General features: G+C 42.5%; 1 protein-coding gene and 1 pseudogene across 1 annotated transcript; both read left to right on the plus strand.

Moving 5' to 3' along the window:
- The first annotated feature begins 3225 nt into the window (after window positions 1-3225).
- On the plus strand, window positions 3226-4191 carry LOC131416640 (olfactory receptor 3A2-like). The gene has a single exon (XM_058559299.1). It carries the CDS (start codon window positions 3244-3246, stop codon window positions 4189-4191), a length of 948 nt encoding a protein of 315 aa, XP_058415282.1. The 5' UTR covers window positions 3226-3243.
- A 6609-nt stretch (window positions 4192-10800) lies between these two features.
- LOC131416794 (olfactory receptor 3A1-like) lies at window positions 10801-15907 on the plus strand (annotated as a pseudogene).
- The last annotated feature ends 4537 nt before the right edge of the window (window positions 15908-20444 follow it).

Consider the following 20444-nt stretch of genomic DNA (forward strand, 5'->3'; position numbering starts at 1 on the left):
AGTAATTATTTTAACAGTTTTAGTGAGATGTAAATTTCATACAATAAAAGTCACCTGTTTTAAATGTTACAAAAAAAAAAAAACTAACAAAAAGAAAGAAAAAGTTCTACTAACAGCCAGAAGATCAGGTCTGTCTACAGTGCTTTTCCGCCTGCACCAGTCTTCAGAGGTGGGAGTAGAGAGAGCACTCTCTCCTGGAGAGGGGGTGTTGGGTGAGTAATCATTGGTGGGTGTAGGAGTCAGAGGAACATACTCCTCAACCTTCCCTCATCTTCCGTATATTAACCTGTGACCTTCACCAGGGCTTTCATCTTCTAAGGGCCTGGCGTAGACAATCATATTGGTAGGCAGCTTCCCAGGAGTCCTTCTAACTCAATATAACTCTTCTACCACCCCTTCCAGAATCATTATAGGAGCCCCAAGACACAGTCCCAGTGGCCCCCACTAACAAGGCCCTGAGGGAGAAAGCACCACATTCCTGAGGACTCATTAGGAAACTGGGTTTGAAGAAAGCTTCTCCCTCTGCTCTCTTCTGGGGCCTCTTCCTCATCCCCAGGTCCAAGACAAGTCTGGATATCAGCTTGTTTCTGCCCAAAGGCCCTGCTGGGGCTGACATCTGGCAAAGAAAACCCCTCCTTTAGGAAACCTATATCTAGTCTCAGTTACACCCCTAGCTTCCTGGGTGACTTTGAGGATATGGACAAGTCCAATAGACCTCAGTGACCCCACAATTCGGTGGAATTTACATCACCTGTCCTACCTAACATAAAGCCAGGGCTAGAGATAAAGCCTTTTTGTAGACAGTCTAAATACCAGAAGATGTAAGATATTACTGACATATTTATGAAGGGCTTGAGTGGTTTATAAAACAACTTGTCTGTCTCCCCATCTGAGTCCTCTTTCCTGGGAGGACTAATTTCTGAGGTTCTCAAGGGATAACACTGTAGTGAAGATAGCTCTATTACAGAGAATATATCGACTTATTTTTCCTCATTTTCTTATATATAGACCCTTACTTGCTTTCCTGGTGGATAACTGGGTCTGCGAAACACCTCATCTTCTTTCCTGAAGAAACCCCACTGGCTTCTATGCCCATGCCAAGGTGAGTACACTCAGCGGTCTTTCCTCTGCTCTTGCAAAACAGAGGCTTCTGTTGCCATCAGCTCAAACCTGATTTTACACATAGTGCAACTGATGCCCCTGAAAAGGGAAGAGGTTTTAGGGGACGATCTGGGGCACTAACCCAGAGGTCCTGGCTCCTCTTCTGGGTCCCTTCACCCATGCCCCCCTTTCCTGGAGGAAGCATGCTCTCTGTTACTCTTAGGAGAGAGTACAAAGGAATTAACTGAGTCTAGTTCACTGCTCAGGACCCACTTCATCAGGTAGCCTAGAACCTTCTCTCCAGTCAGAGGCCTTGTTGAGCTTTTTCATAACTGGGAGCATGGAGGGTTTGGTTGGAGTTCCAGAGTAGAGAGCTGTCACAGCTCAGTGAGGAGAAGCTGGGGCTCATTACAAAGCCCTGAGAGAGGTAATGCTGGAGGGCCCCTCATGACAGGCAAGATGTCCATCAGACACTCTGGATGCATCTGTATGATCGGAGGTCATCCCAAAATCCCAGTGATTTTCAGCAAGCTGCATCTCTGGCCATCTGAGGGTTGGCAGCGGCTGTCTTCTTGTTCTTCTGTCCCTGGCTGTAACTCACTTGTCCGTAAGGTGTACCCCTCCTAAGGGCCTTATTCTTTTGAGTGGTTTACATGAAAAGAAATATGTCAGTATGTGAATTGCTACATTACCTGCTTCACCCATCAAAACCAACGAAAGCAGTAGTCCCTGCAGCAACCTTGTGTCCTGCACTTGCTCTTACACCTCTCCTAAGTCACACTACTCCCTAAAGGTCTAGCTCAAACTCCAGTATGTCCAGAAAGTCTTCCATGACAACTCTAGCTCATCCTGAAGCTCTCTTTCTCTGAAATCCTGTGGGCATTTGCCCGTATATTTATTTATTTAAGAAATACTGAGTATCTATTATGTGTGAAGTATTATGGTAAGTATTGCTATTGGAAAACTGAATCAAACATGTATTCTGTCCTCAAGTCGCTTACAGAGAAGTAGGGAAGATATGCTCTATAGAGAAATGACTTAGCTAGAAGGTAAACAGTAATGAGTTCCATGAAATAATGTGAAGTAGGAGTTTAGCAGAGAGAGACAGAGATCCTTTTGAGATGGTAAGTTTCCAGGAGGGATTCTTTCAGCAGCCAGCATTGGAGTCAAATCCTGAAATACTTGGACATATGAAGTTGGAGGAAAGCCATCGCAGGTAGAGAAAACATCATGAGCAAAGAAGTAGAAAATCCCAGGGTCGCAATCTAATGCTTGTGCTAAAGTGGACCCCAAAGGAAAACAGAGAGTAATTGTTCTTTAATATCACATATGTAAAGAGCATTATCTATACATTGGTTTTTCAATTTGCAAAGAGTTTATCAATTATCAATTTCATCAGTGATGATCAGGCCTGAGGATGATCCTCCCATTCACCAATCACGTGATCTTAGAATTTTAAGGCTGTCTTAGAGATCATCACATACAACTTTTAATCCATGTGAGCTCAGGACCTCATCATCCTTTCCTCTCCTTTAGAGTTACCAGACTCCAGCTGCTTCCAATCCTCTGATTCCAGCATATTCTGTGCAAGGAAATAACCAGTACTCTTAGTGAAGCTCTAGCTCAGCTGCTTCTATGGGTAGTAGAGAGTCACTGATACTGATTGATCAGGAGCTTATTATAAGATCTGAAAGCCTTGAAAACTAGGTTATGTTTTCAAATGTTTTCCACTTTCTCTGGAAATATATTTAATTTTTCTATTTTGAAATCTGCTCTTGGTTTGGGCTGAAAATCCCTCAGAAGAAATGGGGAAATTCCATCTGAGTCTCACTACATTCAAAGAGGAAGTCTGCTTTTATCTTAATTTATTTCCCCAAGCATTCTAACCCTTTCGTATAGGAGAGCATGGGAGGGACAAGGTGGTGGTGGCATTGGGCATCTCAGCTGAGAGCAGGGTAAAGGCATTGAGGTGATGGAGGAGGTCAGTGAGTGAGGTGTGGCCTGGGAAGTGGGAAAATCATCATCTGGACAGCTGGGAACTTCCCCGGGGCTTTGAACAAAGGTGGTTTACAATATTTATGTTGAATAAATAAATTGCATGGACTGATACCTCCCCCCTGGGACATTTCCTTATAGGGACTCATGGATCCAGAAGCCAGGGCCAACAGGACAGCTGTGACTGAGTTCATTCTACTGGGCCTGGTAGAAAATGAAGAGCTGCAGTCTGTGGTCTTTGTCCTCTTCCTCTTTGCCTACCTGGTCACAGTCGGGGGCAACCTCAGCATCCTGGCAGCCATCTTGGTGGAGCCCAAACTCCACACCCCCATGTACTTCTTCCTGGGGAACCTGTCAGTGCTGGATGTTGGATGTGTCACTGTCACTGTTCCTGCCATGTTGAGTCGTCTCCTGTCCCACAAGCGTACAATTTCCTACGGAGCCTGCCTCTCCCAGCTCTTCCTCTTCCACCTCCTGGCTGGGATGGACTGCTTCCTGTTGACAGCCATGGCGTATGACCGATTCCTGGCCATCTGCCGGCCCCTCACCTATAGCACCCGCATGAGACAGATGGTCCAGTGGATATTGATGGCTGTGTCCTGGGCTTGTTCCTTCACCAATGCAATGACCCACACTATTGCCCTAACTAACCTCAACTTTTGTGGTCCCAATGAGGTCAATCACTTCTATTGTGACCTCCCACAGCTGTTCCAGCTCTCCTGCTCCAACACTCAACTCAATGAGCTGCTGCTCTTTGCTGCATGTTTCATAATGGCAGGTATACCTGTGGTTCTCATCATCGCCTCCTACATCCATGTGGCAGCTGTAGTTCTACAAATCCGTTCAGTGGAGGGCAAGAAGAAGGCCTTCTCCACATGTGGCTCCCATCTCACAGTGGTTTTCCTCTTTTATGGGACTGGTGTCTTCAACTACATGTGTTTGGGTTCAGCAGAAGCTTCAGACAAGGATAAAGGGGTTGGTGTTTTCAATACAGTTATCAACCCCCTGCTGAACCCAGTTATCTACAGCCTTAGAAACCCTGATGTTCAGGGCGCCCTGTGGTGGGTACTTGTGGGGAGACAGTCACTGACCTGAGAGGTGATAGGGTCCCTCCTTTCCTGCCTTTTCTAAGTTTGGGAGATTTCCCATGAAGGCAATAACCTGTAAAAATGGTTATGGACCATTTTTCCTACCTCCCTGATGCCTGAAGATGTGGTTTTCCTACAAGGAAACTGTAGATAACTCATTTACTCATACAATAAATATTCGTTGAATTGCTTCATGATCCAGACACACTTGTAGGGCACTGCTGAAGAAGAGAGACAAAAGAGATAAAAGTCTCTGCACTCATGCAACTCACATTCTAATGAAGGGGTAAAATAAATACTAGCTTTAGTATAAAAATATTTTATACTAGCATTTCCCAACTGGGTTTCCATGACAGAATTAAGCCATACACAAAATGATTTGAATTACTATTTTCTCAATTCTCCCAAAGTTACATAGTTTGAAACATTCTAGGTGCACAGGTCAGAACTTAATTCATTACATAGAATGGATACTTTAGGTTATTAGAACTTAATTCCCTTTGGAAACCCTGGTTGAGAAGGGCCACTCTAGACTTTTGCTCCTAGTCAAGCAAAGAAACATCCTTGCCCTCAGAAGTCATCAAAGAGCTACCAAGTGAGGAATAGAGGGCCAAAATGCAGGAAAGAAAGGAATCCCAAAGACACATTGCTGACAATCTCACTGCTTTCCACTATGATGCATTTGTTGAATCCAACGTGCGGGCTGAGAGCAGAAGGTGCAGCTGAGAGGCTAAAAAGTGAGCAGAGTTTTTAGCAGGTTTATGGAGCTGGAGAGATAAAAATGGAGTTAGGGTTCTGCCAAAGGGAAAAGATGGTCAATTCTCCAAGCTTTCAATTGGGACTTCCAACATGCTACATCCTAGAAGGAACACATAATAAGAAATAAGCCTACCCTCACATACAAGAAACTCAACTTTGAACTAGCTGATTCCTAGATTGAATAAAAGTGATCCATTCCTATTCTTACTGCCTACCAGAAGGAAAATACATCATTTTTGGAGGATGAAGGTATCACCCAGAGTAATGCCATCCAATAGAAATTTAATCTGAGCCACCTATGTAATTTAAAATTTTCTAGTAGCCACATTTAGAAAAGTAAAAATAAACAAGTGAAATTAATTTTAATAACTTATTTTACTTTATTAAATATATCTCAAATATCATTTCAGCATGTAATCAATATTGAGAAATTATAAAGATATATCTTGCATTTTTGTCTTTCATACTGTCTTCAAAATCTGGTGTGTATTTTAAACTTATAGCACATCTCAATACAGATGCTAAATTTTCATCATAACCACTTGATCTATGTCTTTCTCATGAGGCTGCAGTCAAGGTGTCAGCCAGTGGTATACACATCTCAAGGCTTGACTAGGAAGGATAAGCTTCCGTGCTCATTCAGATGCTCATGGGTAGGATTTAGTTCCTTGCAGGTTATTGGACTGAGGGCCTCAGGACCTCATTGACTGTTAACTTGAGGCTACCTTCAGTTCCTTAACAGTGGAGCCTCTCAAAACATGGCAGCCTATTTCCTTAGAGCAAGAAAAGACCAGAGAGAAAGATGGACAAAGAAAGATGGCAAAGTAGGAGGTCCCCTGCTTGTATCCCTCCTAAGCAACAATAGCTTGGCAACCATACACAGACAAAAGTGCTTTTGTGGAGCTTTGGGATCCAAGTAGGAAGGAGACTGTGGACCCCTGGTGGAGCCCAAGACCAAGGAGGACTGTTTTGAGAAGGCAGGCCTGCATCCAGGCGGCAGACTCATGGATCATGGTCCTGGCTACAGACCCAGAAACAGCCCTGTCCCCCTGTGGACTCAGCTATAGTCCTGTTTGGTGTTGGTCCTGCCACCAGCACTGTTTACCAAGGAACCTAGCAAGAGTCACACCCATCTGTGCCCCAGGGGACAGGCCTGATGACTTTGGTCTAGGCTGTGGACACTGAAGCCATCCATAGCCAGGCTCCAGCCACTCTTAATCACCAGTCCTGCCCATGCAGGGACCAAGCAGCAGACACATCTGTCTGAACCCTGAGGCAGTCCTTTTGACCTCAGTCCAACTGCAGATCCAAAAATGGCCCTGTAACTCAGCTCCAGACCCTCTCAGCTGCAGGCTGCAGAGTTATTTGTATAATATATACATATGATCTCATGTACATGTGGAAAGTAAAGAGTCAAACTCACAGAACCAGAGAGTACAATGGTGGTTTCCAGGGGCTGAGAGTTGGGGAAAATGGGGGATGTTGGCCAAAGCTTACAAACTTTCAGTTATAAGAAGAATGACTTCTGGGGATCTAATGTACAGCATGGTGACCATAGTTAATAATAATATATTGTATCCTTGAAAAAAATGCTCTTGAGGCAAAAAAAAAAAAAAACAGCAACAGAGAGAGAGACAGAGGGAGAAGGAGAAAGAGAGAAAGAGATCATAGTCTTTTAATACCTAATCTCAGAAGTGATGTGTCATCACTTTTACTATATTCTTTTTTGTGTGTATAATCAACAGACATTATATTAGTTTCAAGTGTGCAACAAAATGATTCAATATTTGTATATATTGTAAAATGATCATCACAGTAAGTCTCTAACCATCATGGACCAATTTGTAGTGGCCCTATTGTATCCATAACAAAATATCAAAGTTATCTTGCAGGGACAATGAACAAAAACTGCAAATCATGTAGCTGGAGCATGTGCAGAAGATGGAGACCTTGTCCTCAGATGACTTCGAGTTGCCTAGGAACCAAAAGTTCCCTAGCTATAGAACTCTGTGATGAGAAAGCAGTGTGGGGAACCACATAAGAAGCAAGGGGTCGCTTGATTTGAAGCACACCAGACTTATAAGACCCTTACACTCCCACTATCCAATCAGATTCTGCCAAGCTAGCATTTTGTGTAACCACTCCCACTCCCAACTCCTTAAAATTCTGTCTCTGCTTCAGCTCGGGGAGACAGATTTGAGCTTTGCCTCCTGTCTCCTTCTTGGTCAGTCATGCAATAAAGCTCTTTCTTTTCTCAAAAGCTGATGCCATACTATTGGCTTCTATGTGTGCTGGGCAGCGGGCCCTTGCTCGGTAACAATTTCTGGTGACCACAAAGGGACCTCAGTCCTGTGATCACCTGCCTGAGGCTCTGCAGCCCCCAGTGGAGTGTGAGCTCTCATTGCCAACCCTAAGAAGCTGCCTAGACTACTCTGTCTAGAGGCTTGCTGGTTGGATTCCTGTTTCCCACCACAGTGCTCCAGGCTCCTTGGCACTTTCTTAACTTTTGTGACAACAAAATTCTTCTGGATCAAGGTGTCTTTGGGTGAGTAACCTAAAGAAAGCGACTGTCCTTTACCTTGTTTCTCTGGTTTGATCCCCTGGAAATACAAGTTTGACTTGTATTCTGGGGAATCCTGGCTGGCTGAGTCCCAAATCTTGGGCCCAGACCCAGGATAATTAGAGACAGGATAAAATGTTCACTCGTGAGGTACTCCTGGTAATCTGGCTACTCCTGGTAATCTGGGTTGGAACCGTAATTGTAGGAATCTGGTTCATGTCATACATAGAGTTGTATTGTGTGTTAATTTTTTAGGTGTTATTGTTGTTAGTTTCAACCAAATTGACTATTTGGGGACTGAGTTTCTTGGTGACCATAACAAATTCTCTTTAGGAATTCACTTTATAAGGGTCTTCTGACTCCAAAGTAAAAAGGCACTGTTCCCTCTGGTTCTTCAGGATGTTCCCAGGTGACTGGGAATTTTATGGAGGTGCGAGGGCATCTGCCTGTGATATGCAACCGCCTTATAGGGAACCACCGCCCTGCTCGTCCAAAGAATATACTTTACCAAACCTCTTCATAGGTTGAAACTCACATAGGAAAAATTAGACAACAGGCAATTTGGCTCCAAAATGTATCATCACAAAAATCTGGATTCAATCTCTTAGGAAATATCTTCTTATGGATCCCATTGGGAATAATGTCTATATTTGAGGGATTGCTTCACATAGGTGTCATTGTTTTGTGCTTGCTAGGATTTGTATTCCTTCTTGTCAAGCTCAGTATCTGTATGTGTCTCGTATTCTTAAACACACACCCCAAAAGCATACAAAGACCATTCAACATAAAGGCCCAGACCCTGGGACCCATGAATATTTGAAATTCAGTGAAAAACAATTTCATTGCTCAAACTCCTAACCAGCAGGAAGTAGCTAGAGCAGTCGTCACCTCAAATCCCTCAAGAATGAGGAACAAAGGAAAGAGGGGACTGAAACCGCCTTGGTACCCATTGGTCCACCAACTTCTCTAAAACGTTTTGTAAGCCGTTTTTTTCAGAGAAGAGCATGGGAGCACAATAGGGCAGCAGTGCATGTGTGGAACTGCCAGTGGGTAGCTGCCCAGCAACTCTCCTGAAGCTGTTCATATTCCCACCAGAGCCAAGAACAGAGAGCCTGTGCAGATGATGGAATTGCAGAGCATGTACAGAAGATGGAAACTTGTCCTCAGACGACCTCAAGCAGTGCCAGAACCAAAAGTTCCCTAATTAGGGAACTCAGTGTGAATGAAAGTGGCATGGGGAACCTAATGAGAAGCGAGAAGTCCCTTGATTTGTAGCACACCTGACTTAAAAGACACTTACACTCCCACCATCCAGTGAGATTCTGCCAAGCTAGCATTTTGCATAACCACTCCCAAATCCTTAAAAGTCTGTCCTGCTTCAGCTAGTGGACACAGATTTGAGTCCTGCCTCCTGTCTCCTTGCTGGTTGACCCTGTAATAAAGCTTTTTCTTCTCTCATAAGCTGGTGCCATAGTATTGGCTTCTATACACATCGGGCACCCAGCACTTGCTTGTTAACAGTTCTCTCTCCCTGCCATGTGAGGACACAGTGGGAAGGTGGCCCTCTGCAAGCCAGAAAGAGAGCTCTCACCAGACCCTGACCATGCTGACACCCTGATCTCAGGCTTCTAGCCTCCAGAACTGTGAGAGAATAAATTTCTATTGTTTAAATCACACAGTCTGTGGTATTTTATTAGGGAGGCCTGAGATGACTAATACAATCCATTAGTATTTCCTCATTGGGAATTATTTTTTCCTCAAGTTTATTGAGGAATAATTGACAAATATCATTGTGTGTACGTAAGTGTACAACATGATGACTTGATATACATTGCGGAATTATTCTCAAGATCAAGATAATTAACACATCTATCGCCTCACATAGTTACCTCTTTTCTTTTAGTGGTGAGAACCCTTAAGATCTACTCTCAGCAGATTTCAAGTATTCAATACCATATTATTAACTTTAGTCACCAGGCTGTACATTAGATCCTCAGAACTTATTCATCTTATAACTAAAAGTTTGTACCCTTTGATCTATATATCCCATTAATCCCTTCCCCCAGTCCCTGGCAACCACCATTCTCCTCTCTGTTTCTATGAAATTCACTTTTGTTTTTTTAGATTCCACATAAAAGTGTTACCATACAGAATTTGTCTTTGTCTGGCTTATTTCACTTAGCATAATGTCATCAAATTCCACTTATGTTGTCACAAATGGTAGGAGTTCCTTCTTTTTTATGGATGAATAATATTCCTTTGTATATGTATGCTACATTTTTTTAGTCCCATAGTTTGTTGAAGGACACTTAAATTGTTTCCATATGTTGGCTATTGTGAACAATGCTGCAGTGAACATGGGAGTACAAATATCTCTTGAAGATAGTGATTTCATTTCCTTCAGATATATACCCAGAATGGAATTGCTATATCATATGGTAGCTCTATTTTTAAATTTTTGAGGAACCTCCTTATGGTTCTCCATAGTGACTGCACCTATTTACATTCCCACCAACAGAACACAAAGGTTTCCTTTTCTCCACATCTTCACCAACACTTGATATTTCTTGTCTTTTTGATGATAGCCATCCTAACAGCTGTGAGGTGATATCTCATTGTGGTTTTGGTTTGCATTTCCCTGATAATTAGGGATGTTAAGCACCTTTTCATGTACCTGTTGGCCATTTGGATGTCTTCTTGGAAAAATGTCTATTCAGATCCTTTGCCAATTTTTCAAAGTGGATCATTTGCTTTTTTGTAGTCTGTTGTATGAATTCTTTATATATTTTGGATATTAACCCCTTATCAGATACATGCTTTGCAAATATTTTCTCCTATTCCATAATCGCTTTTTCTACTTATTGATTGCTTCCGTTGCTGTGCAGACACTTTTTACTTTGATGTAGCTCCCTAGTAGCTCTGAGGCCAACATTGGCAAAGACTTCAGGGGTCTTAGGAGCCAAAACTGTGGAGGTCCTGCAGGTGGCAGTGGCAGCTAGAGCTATTGGGGTCCTTGGTGTGAAGACTGCAGGCATTCTCCTCTTCTCCTATTTTGCCCATGGGGGAATTTCTAGCCAAGGGGATCCCTCTTGGCACCAGGTCTGGTGCGCTGCGCTCAGAGTGACAACAGAGCTGGGGTCCTGGGATCAGGTGCACTTGCTGTGGTGGTGGCACTGGTATCTGAGGTGTGGGCCTGTGCAGATCTCCTGTGGACTTTGAGTCTGGTTTTCTGGGGCTCACTGCAGTGACTCAGGCTCCGAGGGGGAGAGGAAAGGTAGCAGTGTCTTGGGTCCAGGGATGACACAGTGCAACAGTGGCTTGGGCCCAGGTGGCAAAGTGGTGCAGCAGCGCACCCTGGAGATGGCAGGTCAAAGTCCTGACTGTGGCCCCAGGGGGCATGGAGTAGAACAGCAGCAGGTTGGCCCTAGTGATGGTGGCTCAAAGCCCTAAATCAGGTCCCAGGTGGCAGGAAAGATAGCTGCAGCAATGTAGCCTGGTGATGGTGGGTCCATGGCAAGACTCAGGACCCGGGAGCTGCGGCACAGTGCAACAGCAGCCTAGCCCCTGTAATGGAATGTCAAAGCCCTGGCTCGGGACCTGGGGGCTGGGGCACAGAGCGCTGGCAGCACTCCCTGGTGATGGCAGGTCAGAGCTTCTACTTAGGACCCAGGATGCAGTCACAGAGCAGCGCAGCTTGGCTTGGTGATGGTGGGTCAAAGCTATGACTGGGGCCCAGGGGGTGAGGTGGAGAAGAGTGGCAGCTCCCATCCTGTTGATGAGAAGTTCCTGTGGCATTCCCAGACAGTGGGACAGTAGTGACTGGGGCCCCTGGAGGTAGGTCTCACTACAGTGACAGCTCTAGCCCTGGGGAGGAGACACAGTGGCAGGGAATCCTGGTGGCTCCATCAGCTGGGTTCAGCATTGGTGAAGACTGTGAGGGTCCTTGGTAGCAAAGTCTGCAAATGTCCACAGCAGCGATGAGACTTGCTGAGGTTCTCCTGCTCTCCTTTTCCCAGGGAGTGAAATCCCTTCAAGGAGATCCCTTTTGGTGCTGAGCTGCTCTGGGTGAGGTATGGGGTGAGGCAGGTAAAATGCTCCCTACAGTTTTCTATGTGGCCATCAATGGGTTTTGAGCTCCACAGTGTTTCTGCTGCTTCTTCATTGCAGTCCAGACTTTCCCAGAGCTATTTCAGTTTTTAATTGTTTATTTATTGTTCTTGTTGTTTTGGGGGGAGAGATGAGTATTGGGCCTTCCTGTCTGCCATCTTGCTGATGTCATGGCTGCCCGGGAATTGTTTTTTAATATCCCTTGCTTCTTTTTCAATTACATTATTATTTTTTTTACTAACTTGTAGAAACTCGTTGTGTATTGTGGATATGATCCTTTGGTCACATATTTTGCAAATAATTCCACACAGTTTCCCGATTTGCCCTTTTCTTTTGTCTTTGCTTTTGATGTCTTCCAACAATTGGAAGTTCAATATTTTTACATCTTCAAATATATCTTTTTTAATAAACTCATGGACTATGCTCTTTAAGTATTACTGTTTCCTTATAATCTCTGAACATCTTCACCCTTTTCTCTTTCTCTTATACCATGTGATTTATTTGATTATATTAATCCTTTATACTGGTTTGTGTACTTATACCTCTGTTACATAGTTTATCGGGTTTAAATGATATTTTTAAAAATCAATAAATGGAAAATGTATTATTTAGCACAGTAAGTCTGGAGATAAGTGGTGGTTAATTTAGTACTTCAGGAAAATCATCCAGGAGCCCTGGGCCTTTGTTTTTCTGCTTACCATCCCCAATGTTCTTTCTTTTTTTAAGTAGACTTTAAAGAAGTTTTAGATTCACAGCAAAATTGAGCAGAAGGTACAGAGATTTCCCACATACCCCTGCCCCCACATACGCATAGCCTCCTGCATATCAACATCCCCCACCAGAGGGGTGCATTTGTTACAATTGATAAAGCTACACCGACATGTTCTTAGTATCCAAAGTCCCTAGTTTACATTACGGTTCCCTCTTGGTGTTGTACATGCTATGGGTTTGGACAAATTTATAATGACATGTATCCACCATTATGATATCATACAGAGTAGTTTCACTGCCCTAAAAATCCTCTGTTGAATGATATCTTTTAACCCTTAGCTGTGGAGTATGAGGAAATCTGCACATCTATACTTCCTCCCATCTCCTCTCTCCCTTTCTGTTAATTATAACCATTTTACATTTTCAGATATTAAAAACATTTACATCTTATTCTATATCTATAATTTCCACAAATGTTTTACTCTTGGTCCTACAGTTAAAATACATTTCAAACTAACCACCTATTCATATCCTGTGGTTTTCCCATTTTTGTCCTTTGGCCAAAGTCTGTTTAAAAAAAAAAAAAACAAAAAAAACTTCTGTTAAAAAAACTCTGAAGTCTGCTTTTTTCAAGAGTGGCTAATATTAGCAATATTCCTTGAATTCTTGCCTTGCAAAATTAACCTTGTACTTGAACGATGGTCCAGATGGTGACAGCATTTTTTAATCACTTTTTCTTTTCTTGCAGGCATTGCAGGCGCTTTTCCATCATATTCCAGTTCTGAAGGCTGCTTCAAAGAAGGGGAAGGCCAGTTTAATATCTTTCCTTTAAAATTGACGTGATTTTTTTTTTCTTGGCCTGACTACCTATTCCTTTTTTTAAATCACAGATATCCAGTAATATTACAGTGGTATGTAATAGTGTTGGGTCTCTGCATGAATTTTTCCTGGGACAACGTAGGCTCTTTCAATCTGTAAATTCAAATACTCTCTGCTTTCTGGAAAAAAAATTATTAAAATTTACTTTCAGGAGCCAGCCCCATGGCATAGTGGTTAAGTCTAGTGCACTTCACTTTGGCCCGGGTTCGCAGTTTGGGGTACAGGGCACAGACCTACACCACTTGCCAAGCCGTGCTGTGGCAGTGAACCACATACAAAATAGAGGAAGACTGGCAACAGATGTTAGCTCGGGGTGAAACTTCCTCACCAAAAAAAAAAAAAACGTACTTTCAAATAATTGTTCTTTCCTCTTATTTAGGTCTCCTTCTTTGGCAACTCCAATTATACATATGTTGGATCTCCTTTTTTCTGTTCCTACATCTATCATTTTCCCTCTTTTTCCATTTTTTTTGTTGCTGTTATTTTTAAAAATACTATTCCAGAGTTTAAAAAAAAAAACTCTGTCTGAGTTTTCTCCATCGTGCTGTTTCTAATTTTGTTTTTATTTTTGTCATAATTTTACATTTCTTTAACATTTGTTCCTATCTTCTTCCAGCTTGTATTTTATGTCCTTCTTGCCATCTCTTTCCTCAGCTCTTGTATTTTTACTTTGTTCTCTTATTTTATAGAGAAAAATGCTTCCTTATGCTTTTTCAGATTATGTTGAAATGTTTGATCTCAATTTGCATCTGCATCATGACAACCTTCTTATGTGGAGTGAATTTTACCTATTTGTTTTTCTTGTTTCTTTCCTTCCTTTTGTTTGTGGAATCCTTGTATAGATCCTGTGCTTGTTTGGTTTTGAATCTTTGAATGAAGTGAGCTTTTTATGACTCAGCTATTTGCAGGAGACTTGTATCAGAAGAGTGGAAGGTCATGTTCCAGGCTAGCAGGAACTTACCTAATGATTCAAGATTATGAGTGAGTTATTTTAGCTTTTCCTTGTGTATAATCAATGTAGATAGGTAACTGTAGATCTGTTGTGGGTCATTTTCTTTATCTCTCACTTCTAGCTTCATACCTTGTCTAAAGCCTGCAAATACACTTGCCTGTGAGATTCTTCCTTGAGCCCTTCCTCTGCTTCTTAAATCCACCTCAGGATCACAGAAGGTAATTATGCCATACTATGGACTCTACTCCCATTATTACAAGCAAGGACTTTTGATTTTGTTCCTTAGTGAGTGCCCTTTTGCTTTGGAGAATTGTACTTGTCCAACTTTTTCTACAGGCATAGATTTTCTCTCTCTGCCACTCTCCTATTTGATCTCCACTATTCTTGAAGCCCTCTCATCTAGTTTGTGGATTTGAGTTTTGGATATTTACTAGTCTTTGAAAATAGAATTGGTGTTTTTATTCTTGTTCTGCATGTCTTGGGAAGGAATGAGTTTTGAGTAGAGAAAGTTCCAAATTTACTCTGCCATGTTCATACAAGAGTAGACTTTCTAGTTAATTATTTTTCCTAATGGTTTTGTCATTCATAATCTCTACAAGTAGCTTATTTTAGCCAAGATAGAGAGAGAGGTCTGGATGGTGATGGGACCTGTCCAGGCACCTGAGAATGAAGTAAAAGTACTGAGGTAAATGCAGTGAGAGAGTTCACAAATGTGGTGTGGCCTGAGGAGATAACTTGAAGAGGGGGATTTTAGCAGTGGGCTCAGCACATAGAAGAAAGCATATTTCTTCTTTTTCAATAAATATATTCAAAGGAATGATTCTTTATCTCCTTTGATATTTCCTTGCAGGAGCTATTGATGCCAAAATCTGGGGCCAATGGAACAGCCATGACTGAGTTCATCCTGCTGGGCTTGGTGGAGACACCAGAGCTGTGGCCAGTTGTCTTTGTACTTTACCTCTTTGCCTATATGGTCATGGTTGAAAATAACCTCAGCATCCTGGCAGCCATCTTGGTGGAGCCCAAACTCCACATCCCCATGTACCTCTTCCTGGGGAACTTATCAGTGCTGGACATTGCGTGCCTCACTGTCAGTATTCCCTCAATGTTCGGTCGTCTCTTGTCTCACAAGCTTACAGTTCCCTATGAAGCCTGCTTCACACAGCTCTTCTTTTTCCAGCTCCTAATTGGGGTGGACTGTTTCCTGGTGACAGCCATGGCCTATGACTGATTTGTGGCCATCTGCCAGCCCCTCAACTACAGCAACCGCATGAGCCAGAGGGTCCAGCGGATATTGGTGGTTGTGTCGTGGGCTTGTGCCTTCACCAATGCACTGACCCACATGTGATCAATCACTTCTATTGTGACCTCCCACAGCTCTTCAAGCTTTCCTGTTCCAGCACCCAACTCAATGAGCTGCTGCTCTTTGCAGTTATCTTCCCCATGGCTCTTATCATCACTTCCTATGCTCATGTGGCAGCTGCAATTTCTCAAATCCACTCAGTGGAGGTCAGGAAGAAAGCCTTCTCCATATGTGACTCCCATATCACTGTGGTTGCCATATTTTATGGTTCAGGTATCTTTAACTACAGGTGACTAGGTTCCGCCAAGCTTTCAGATAAGGATAAAGCTGCTGGCATTTTTAACACTGTCATCAACCCCATGCTGAATCCTCAGGAACTACAGCCTCAGGACATGCCTGACATGCAGGGTGCCCTCTGGCAGGTGCTCACAGGGAGGAGGTCACTGGCTTGACAAGGTCTCCAGTGTCACCTCCTACTTTTCTCTTTTTGCACTAAAGGAGAAATCCTCTGGGGCCTGAACTAGGACAGATGGTCCAGAACTGCTACTATCTCCCTGTGCATGAGGATTTTTTGTAGGGGGTAATAGTCTTTGTTTCCCAAAGACCTGCCCGATTATAGGCAATGGGTGTGTAGGTTCTGCTAGGCCAGTCCCCCTGACAAACTACAACTTCATTCACAGTGTGCTCCCTTTTCCTGGGGGAAGTGAGAACTGGGAAGCCTTAAATGATTACAGGTTCATGTCTGACAGGTTGTTTATAGCCTGGGTTCCCAAAAATATCCCAGAAAACTTTCCCCGCAAGCCCACCCCACAGGGTCATATGATTCTCTCAAATTCAAGTATGGTTGGTCTGTTTATATACATAGGTCTAAAGATCAGGATTATTTTATTTCTGCCATCAGGCTTCTGCAAGATCAAAAAGCAGCTCATTTCTTTCCTATCACACAACTATCCCATAGGGTATAGAGGGGAGAGATGGGAAGCTGTATGGTCATGTATTCTCTACTAACTCTGGAGAGCATGATCCCTGTGTGCAGCTCTCAGACTTGTTTTTAAATTTTAAAATTCCATTAACACATATGATACAAAAATGAATTGTCCTCACCTATCCTTCCTCATATCTTTCAAATCTTTTGAAAAGATAAGCATTTATAATCTAAGTATTATTTCAACATTAAAACAAAACCCAGAATACTCAATATGAAATTCCCCTCTAAATTCTCACTCTGCTAGCTAAGACAACTCATATCTCTAAATACAAGTCATATGGTGATGCATCACCCTAAATTTCCCTTATCAGTAGGAGAGCATGTCTCCAAGCCTAGAACATTATCTCATCTTGTTTGCTGATTACCAGCCTTTAGTCCAGTCATTAGTGAGCTGAATTCTCTTTCTAGCCTCCCTTTTAGAACTAATCACCCATTCCTGGTATCTCTACTGTGCCACTGGTGTTCTTGATTAATTTCCCTAAAACTTCCCTTTGGCCTGCACATGTGGCTTGGCTTCTCCACGATATTTTATGGCAGTGAAGAGATTGACAGGATGGGGTAAGATGGAGATGAAGAGAAAGGACATGAGAGATGGAAGCAAAACAAGATTGGAGGTAGAGAGTTTGTGGAAAAAATGAAGATGAAATATGAGGAATCGGGAGAAATAGGATAGAATTGCCAACAAAGGGGGTTGAGAAGGGAGGATAGAGGTATTGGAGAAAACCAGATGGAGTACAGAGATAGAGTGAGAGATGAAAAGAATGGAGGAATTGGACAAGATGCCTTGAGACTGTTAGAAGATCAAAGGAAGGAAGTGAGGTAATAAACTTAGTGGACCAGGGATGAGAGATGTGGGTTTCCTATTCTATACAATCCAGCAATAACCAATTCTGGCAACCTAACACCATCATTGTAGTCCATCCTTTCTACTCAGAATAAAATAATATTTTAAGTTTTGCTAGAAGTTTACAGGGGACTCATTTCCTATTTCTTTAAACAGATTGCACCTAGAATGTCAGGGAGAAGGTTATCAGATGGGAAAAGAGGAGGAAAGAGTGCTGGGTATTTTATCCACCTACATCTCTAAAGGATCATCAGAGTTTGTGATGAGTCAACCACCCAACTTATCAACTTACCCCCAGCCTTTTTGGTCATGCCTGCCAAGACTGTCAAAAGACATAGGAAAAGGTGGCTCTTTCTGATCCTTTTTCAGTAACCAGACAAACTTCAGCGATACAAGAGTGAGCTTCATCCAGGGTCGAGAGAACTGTCGAGGAAGATCCGCAACATGGTTCTCACCTCATCGCTTCCTCTCATCCACCATGTTCTGGACCTTGAGTAAGTTCTGTGCCATCTCTGGGCCATTCCTTGACAGAAACACAAGGTAATCATCAAGGTGCTTCCACCTCTCATGTTCTCTGATTCTACTATCTCAATGAACAGAAAGACCATCTCATTCGGTTTACCTTGAAGAGTTACCACATCTTCTACCCTCACTTCCTCTACCACTAGCATTAAACACTGCTGCAACACAGAGCTTATTGTTCACTTCCAAAAATCCCTGTGCCTCTGGCCTTTCTTCCATGTGAACACTCATCTAAAGCCTCAAGGGACGATTTGATGTGGCATCATCACCTGGGTGGAATGGATCAACTGGTTCAGCATCATAAAGAATGATCAAGGACACTGGTTCCCAGCACTCTGTCCACCATCCAAGATCATAGGGTTTCTTTAACAGCTTAGTAGATTCCCTTTCCCTTGGAATTTGTCTCTTCTTTTTTATTCCAGACAGAAAATCTCTTTGCTATTTAAAAACTTATCATACATGTAATATATCATGTTGTAAAAATTCAAACAATACAGAATGTCATCATCACCATTTTATAATTCCCACAATAATCCCATTGTTAAAAAGTAACTATTGGTAATAGTTGCTGTTTAGCTTTTCAGACAAATGAACACACACACACGTATATTCAAAATAGCATATATTTTTAATCTGCTTTATCCCTGTCCACATTACATAGTATAAATTCTTTACATGTCAGCAAACAAATATATGTTATCCATTTTAAAGGCTGTGTAGTATATCATTTTGTGTGTGTGTGTGAGGAAGATCAGCCCTGAGCTAACATCCATGCTAATCCTCCTCTTTTTGCTGAGGAAGACCAGCTCTGAGCTAACATTTATTGCCAATCCTCCTCCTTTTTTTTTCCCCCAAAGCCCCAGTAGATAGTTGTATGTCATAGCTGCACATCCTTCTAGTTGCTGTATGTGGGACGGGGCCTCAGCATGGCCAGAAAAGCGGTGCATTGGTGCGTGCCCAGGATCCAAACCCAGGCCACCAGTAGCGGAGCACGCGCACTTAACCGCTAAGCCACCTGGCCAGCCCAAGTGTATCATTTTATGTATAAACTATAATCTATTTACCCAAATGTCTATTAATGTAATTCAAGTTCTTTTTTTTTTTTTTGCAATTGCTGGTAATACTGGGATTAATATTCTTATTTATATCTTTTCATAAACTGAAATTATTTTCACTGGTTAAATTCATAAAAGTAATATGTGTGTGTGAGCGCACGTGTGTGTGTATGCACCCATACTAAGGAAATGAAAAAGTAAAAATAGGTAAATATTCTACCTTTCTATTTGCCAAAAAATGTGCATCATCTTACATCTTGATTGGCAGTTTATAAGAATGTTTGTTACCTCACTTGTTGAATTCACTGGGTGTTATAAATAGAACTTTGTATCTTTGATAATTAGACTAAATACAGCATTATTTTTTTATTTGAATTTCTTTGTTTATTGTGGTTGGATATATTTTTACATATTTATTCATTATTTATATTTATTCTTTCAAAATTGCCTGTTCATGTTTTTGTCCTTTGGGAGATAGTTTATCTTTATCTTAACGATTGGTGGAAACTTTATGTTTTAGGATAGTATCTATTTGCCAGGTATGTTGCAAATATATCCTTTATTTTCCCATTTGTCTTTACTTTGTTTAAGGTGTCTCTTGCCCAAATTATGTTTGACATTTTTATAAAGTTTGCCTTCTCTGTTTTGTTTCATGCTTAGAAAAAATGACTTTTCTATGTAAATGCTATATGAATATTTGTCAGTGATGTTTTTCTGGTACTCTTGCATTTCTTTTTCAGTCAAATAGTTAATATACAAAGGATTTGTTCTTGTGTATGTTCTGACTTTTTCCCCAACTGATAAAAATTGTCCAACAGCATAAAATGTAAGCTTGATCTTGTGTATAGTGTATGTGATATTGTATATGTAATATTATAACAGTCAGCAAGATGGCAGAAGAGGAGGCCCTCCACTCATATTCCCCTCAGAAACAATAATTTGGACAAAAAGCGCCTTTGTGGAGCTTTGGGATCTAGGTAGGAGATTGTGAGACCCAGGTGGAGCCCAAAGACTGAGGAGGGCTGTTTTGAGAAGACAGGCCTGTGCCCAGGTGGCCGACTTGCTGACGATAGTCCTGGCTACAGAGCTGGAAACAGCCCTGTCCCCCTCTGGACTTGCGGGCAGCCTCGTTTTGCCTTGGTCCTGCCACCAGCAACATCTGTCAAGGGACCCAGCAGGAGTCATGCCCACCTGTCTTGGTTAACAGGCCCACCAACCTCGACCCTGGCTGTGGATGCTGAAGTGGTCCGTGACACAGCTCCAGCTCCTCTTAGCTCCCAGTCCTGCCCACCCAGGGACAAGGAAGGAAACACACCCATCCATGCCCCTGAGACAGGCCCCTCAACCTCTGTCCAACTGCAGACACTGGAACAGCTCTGTAACTAGGCCCCAGCACCTCACAGTCATGGGCCAGGAGCACTCCCGCTTGTCCAGGCACCTGTCAGCAGACACATTCTTCTGTGCTTCCAGAAGTAGGCCCACTGACCTCAATCTGACCTTGGATCATAAAGTGACCCTGTAACCCAGCTCCTACCCCTTGAAGCCGTGGGCTGGGAACACTTTGCCCACCCAGGGACCTG

Source organism: Diceros bicornis, chromosome 18, assembly GCF_020826845.1.
Source record: "Diceros bicornis minor isolate mBicDic1 chromosome 18, mDicBic1.mat.cur, whole genome shotgun sequence".
Lineage (NCBI taxonomy): Eukaryota > Metazoa > Chordata > Mammalia > Perissodactyla > Rhinocerotidae > Diceros > Diceros bicornis.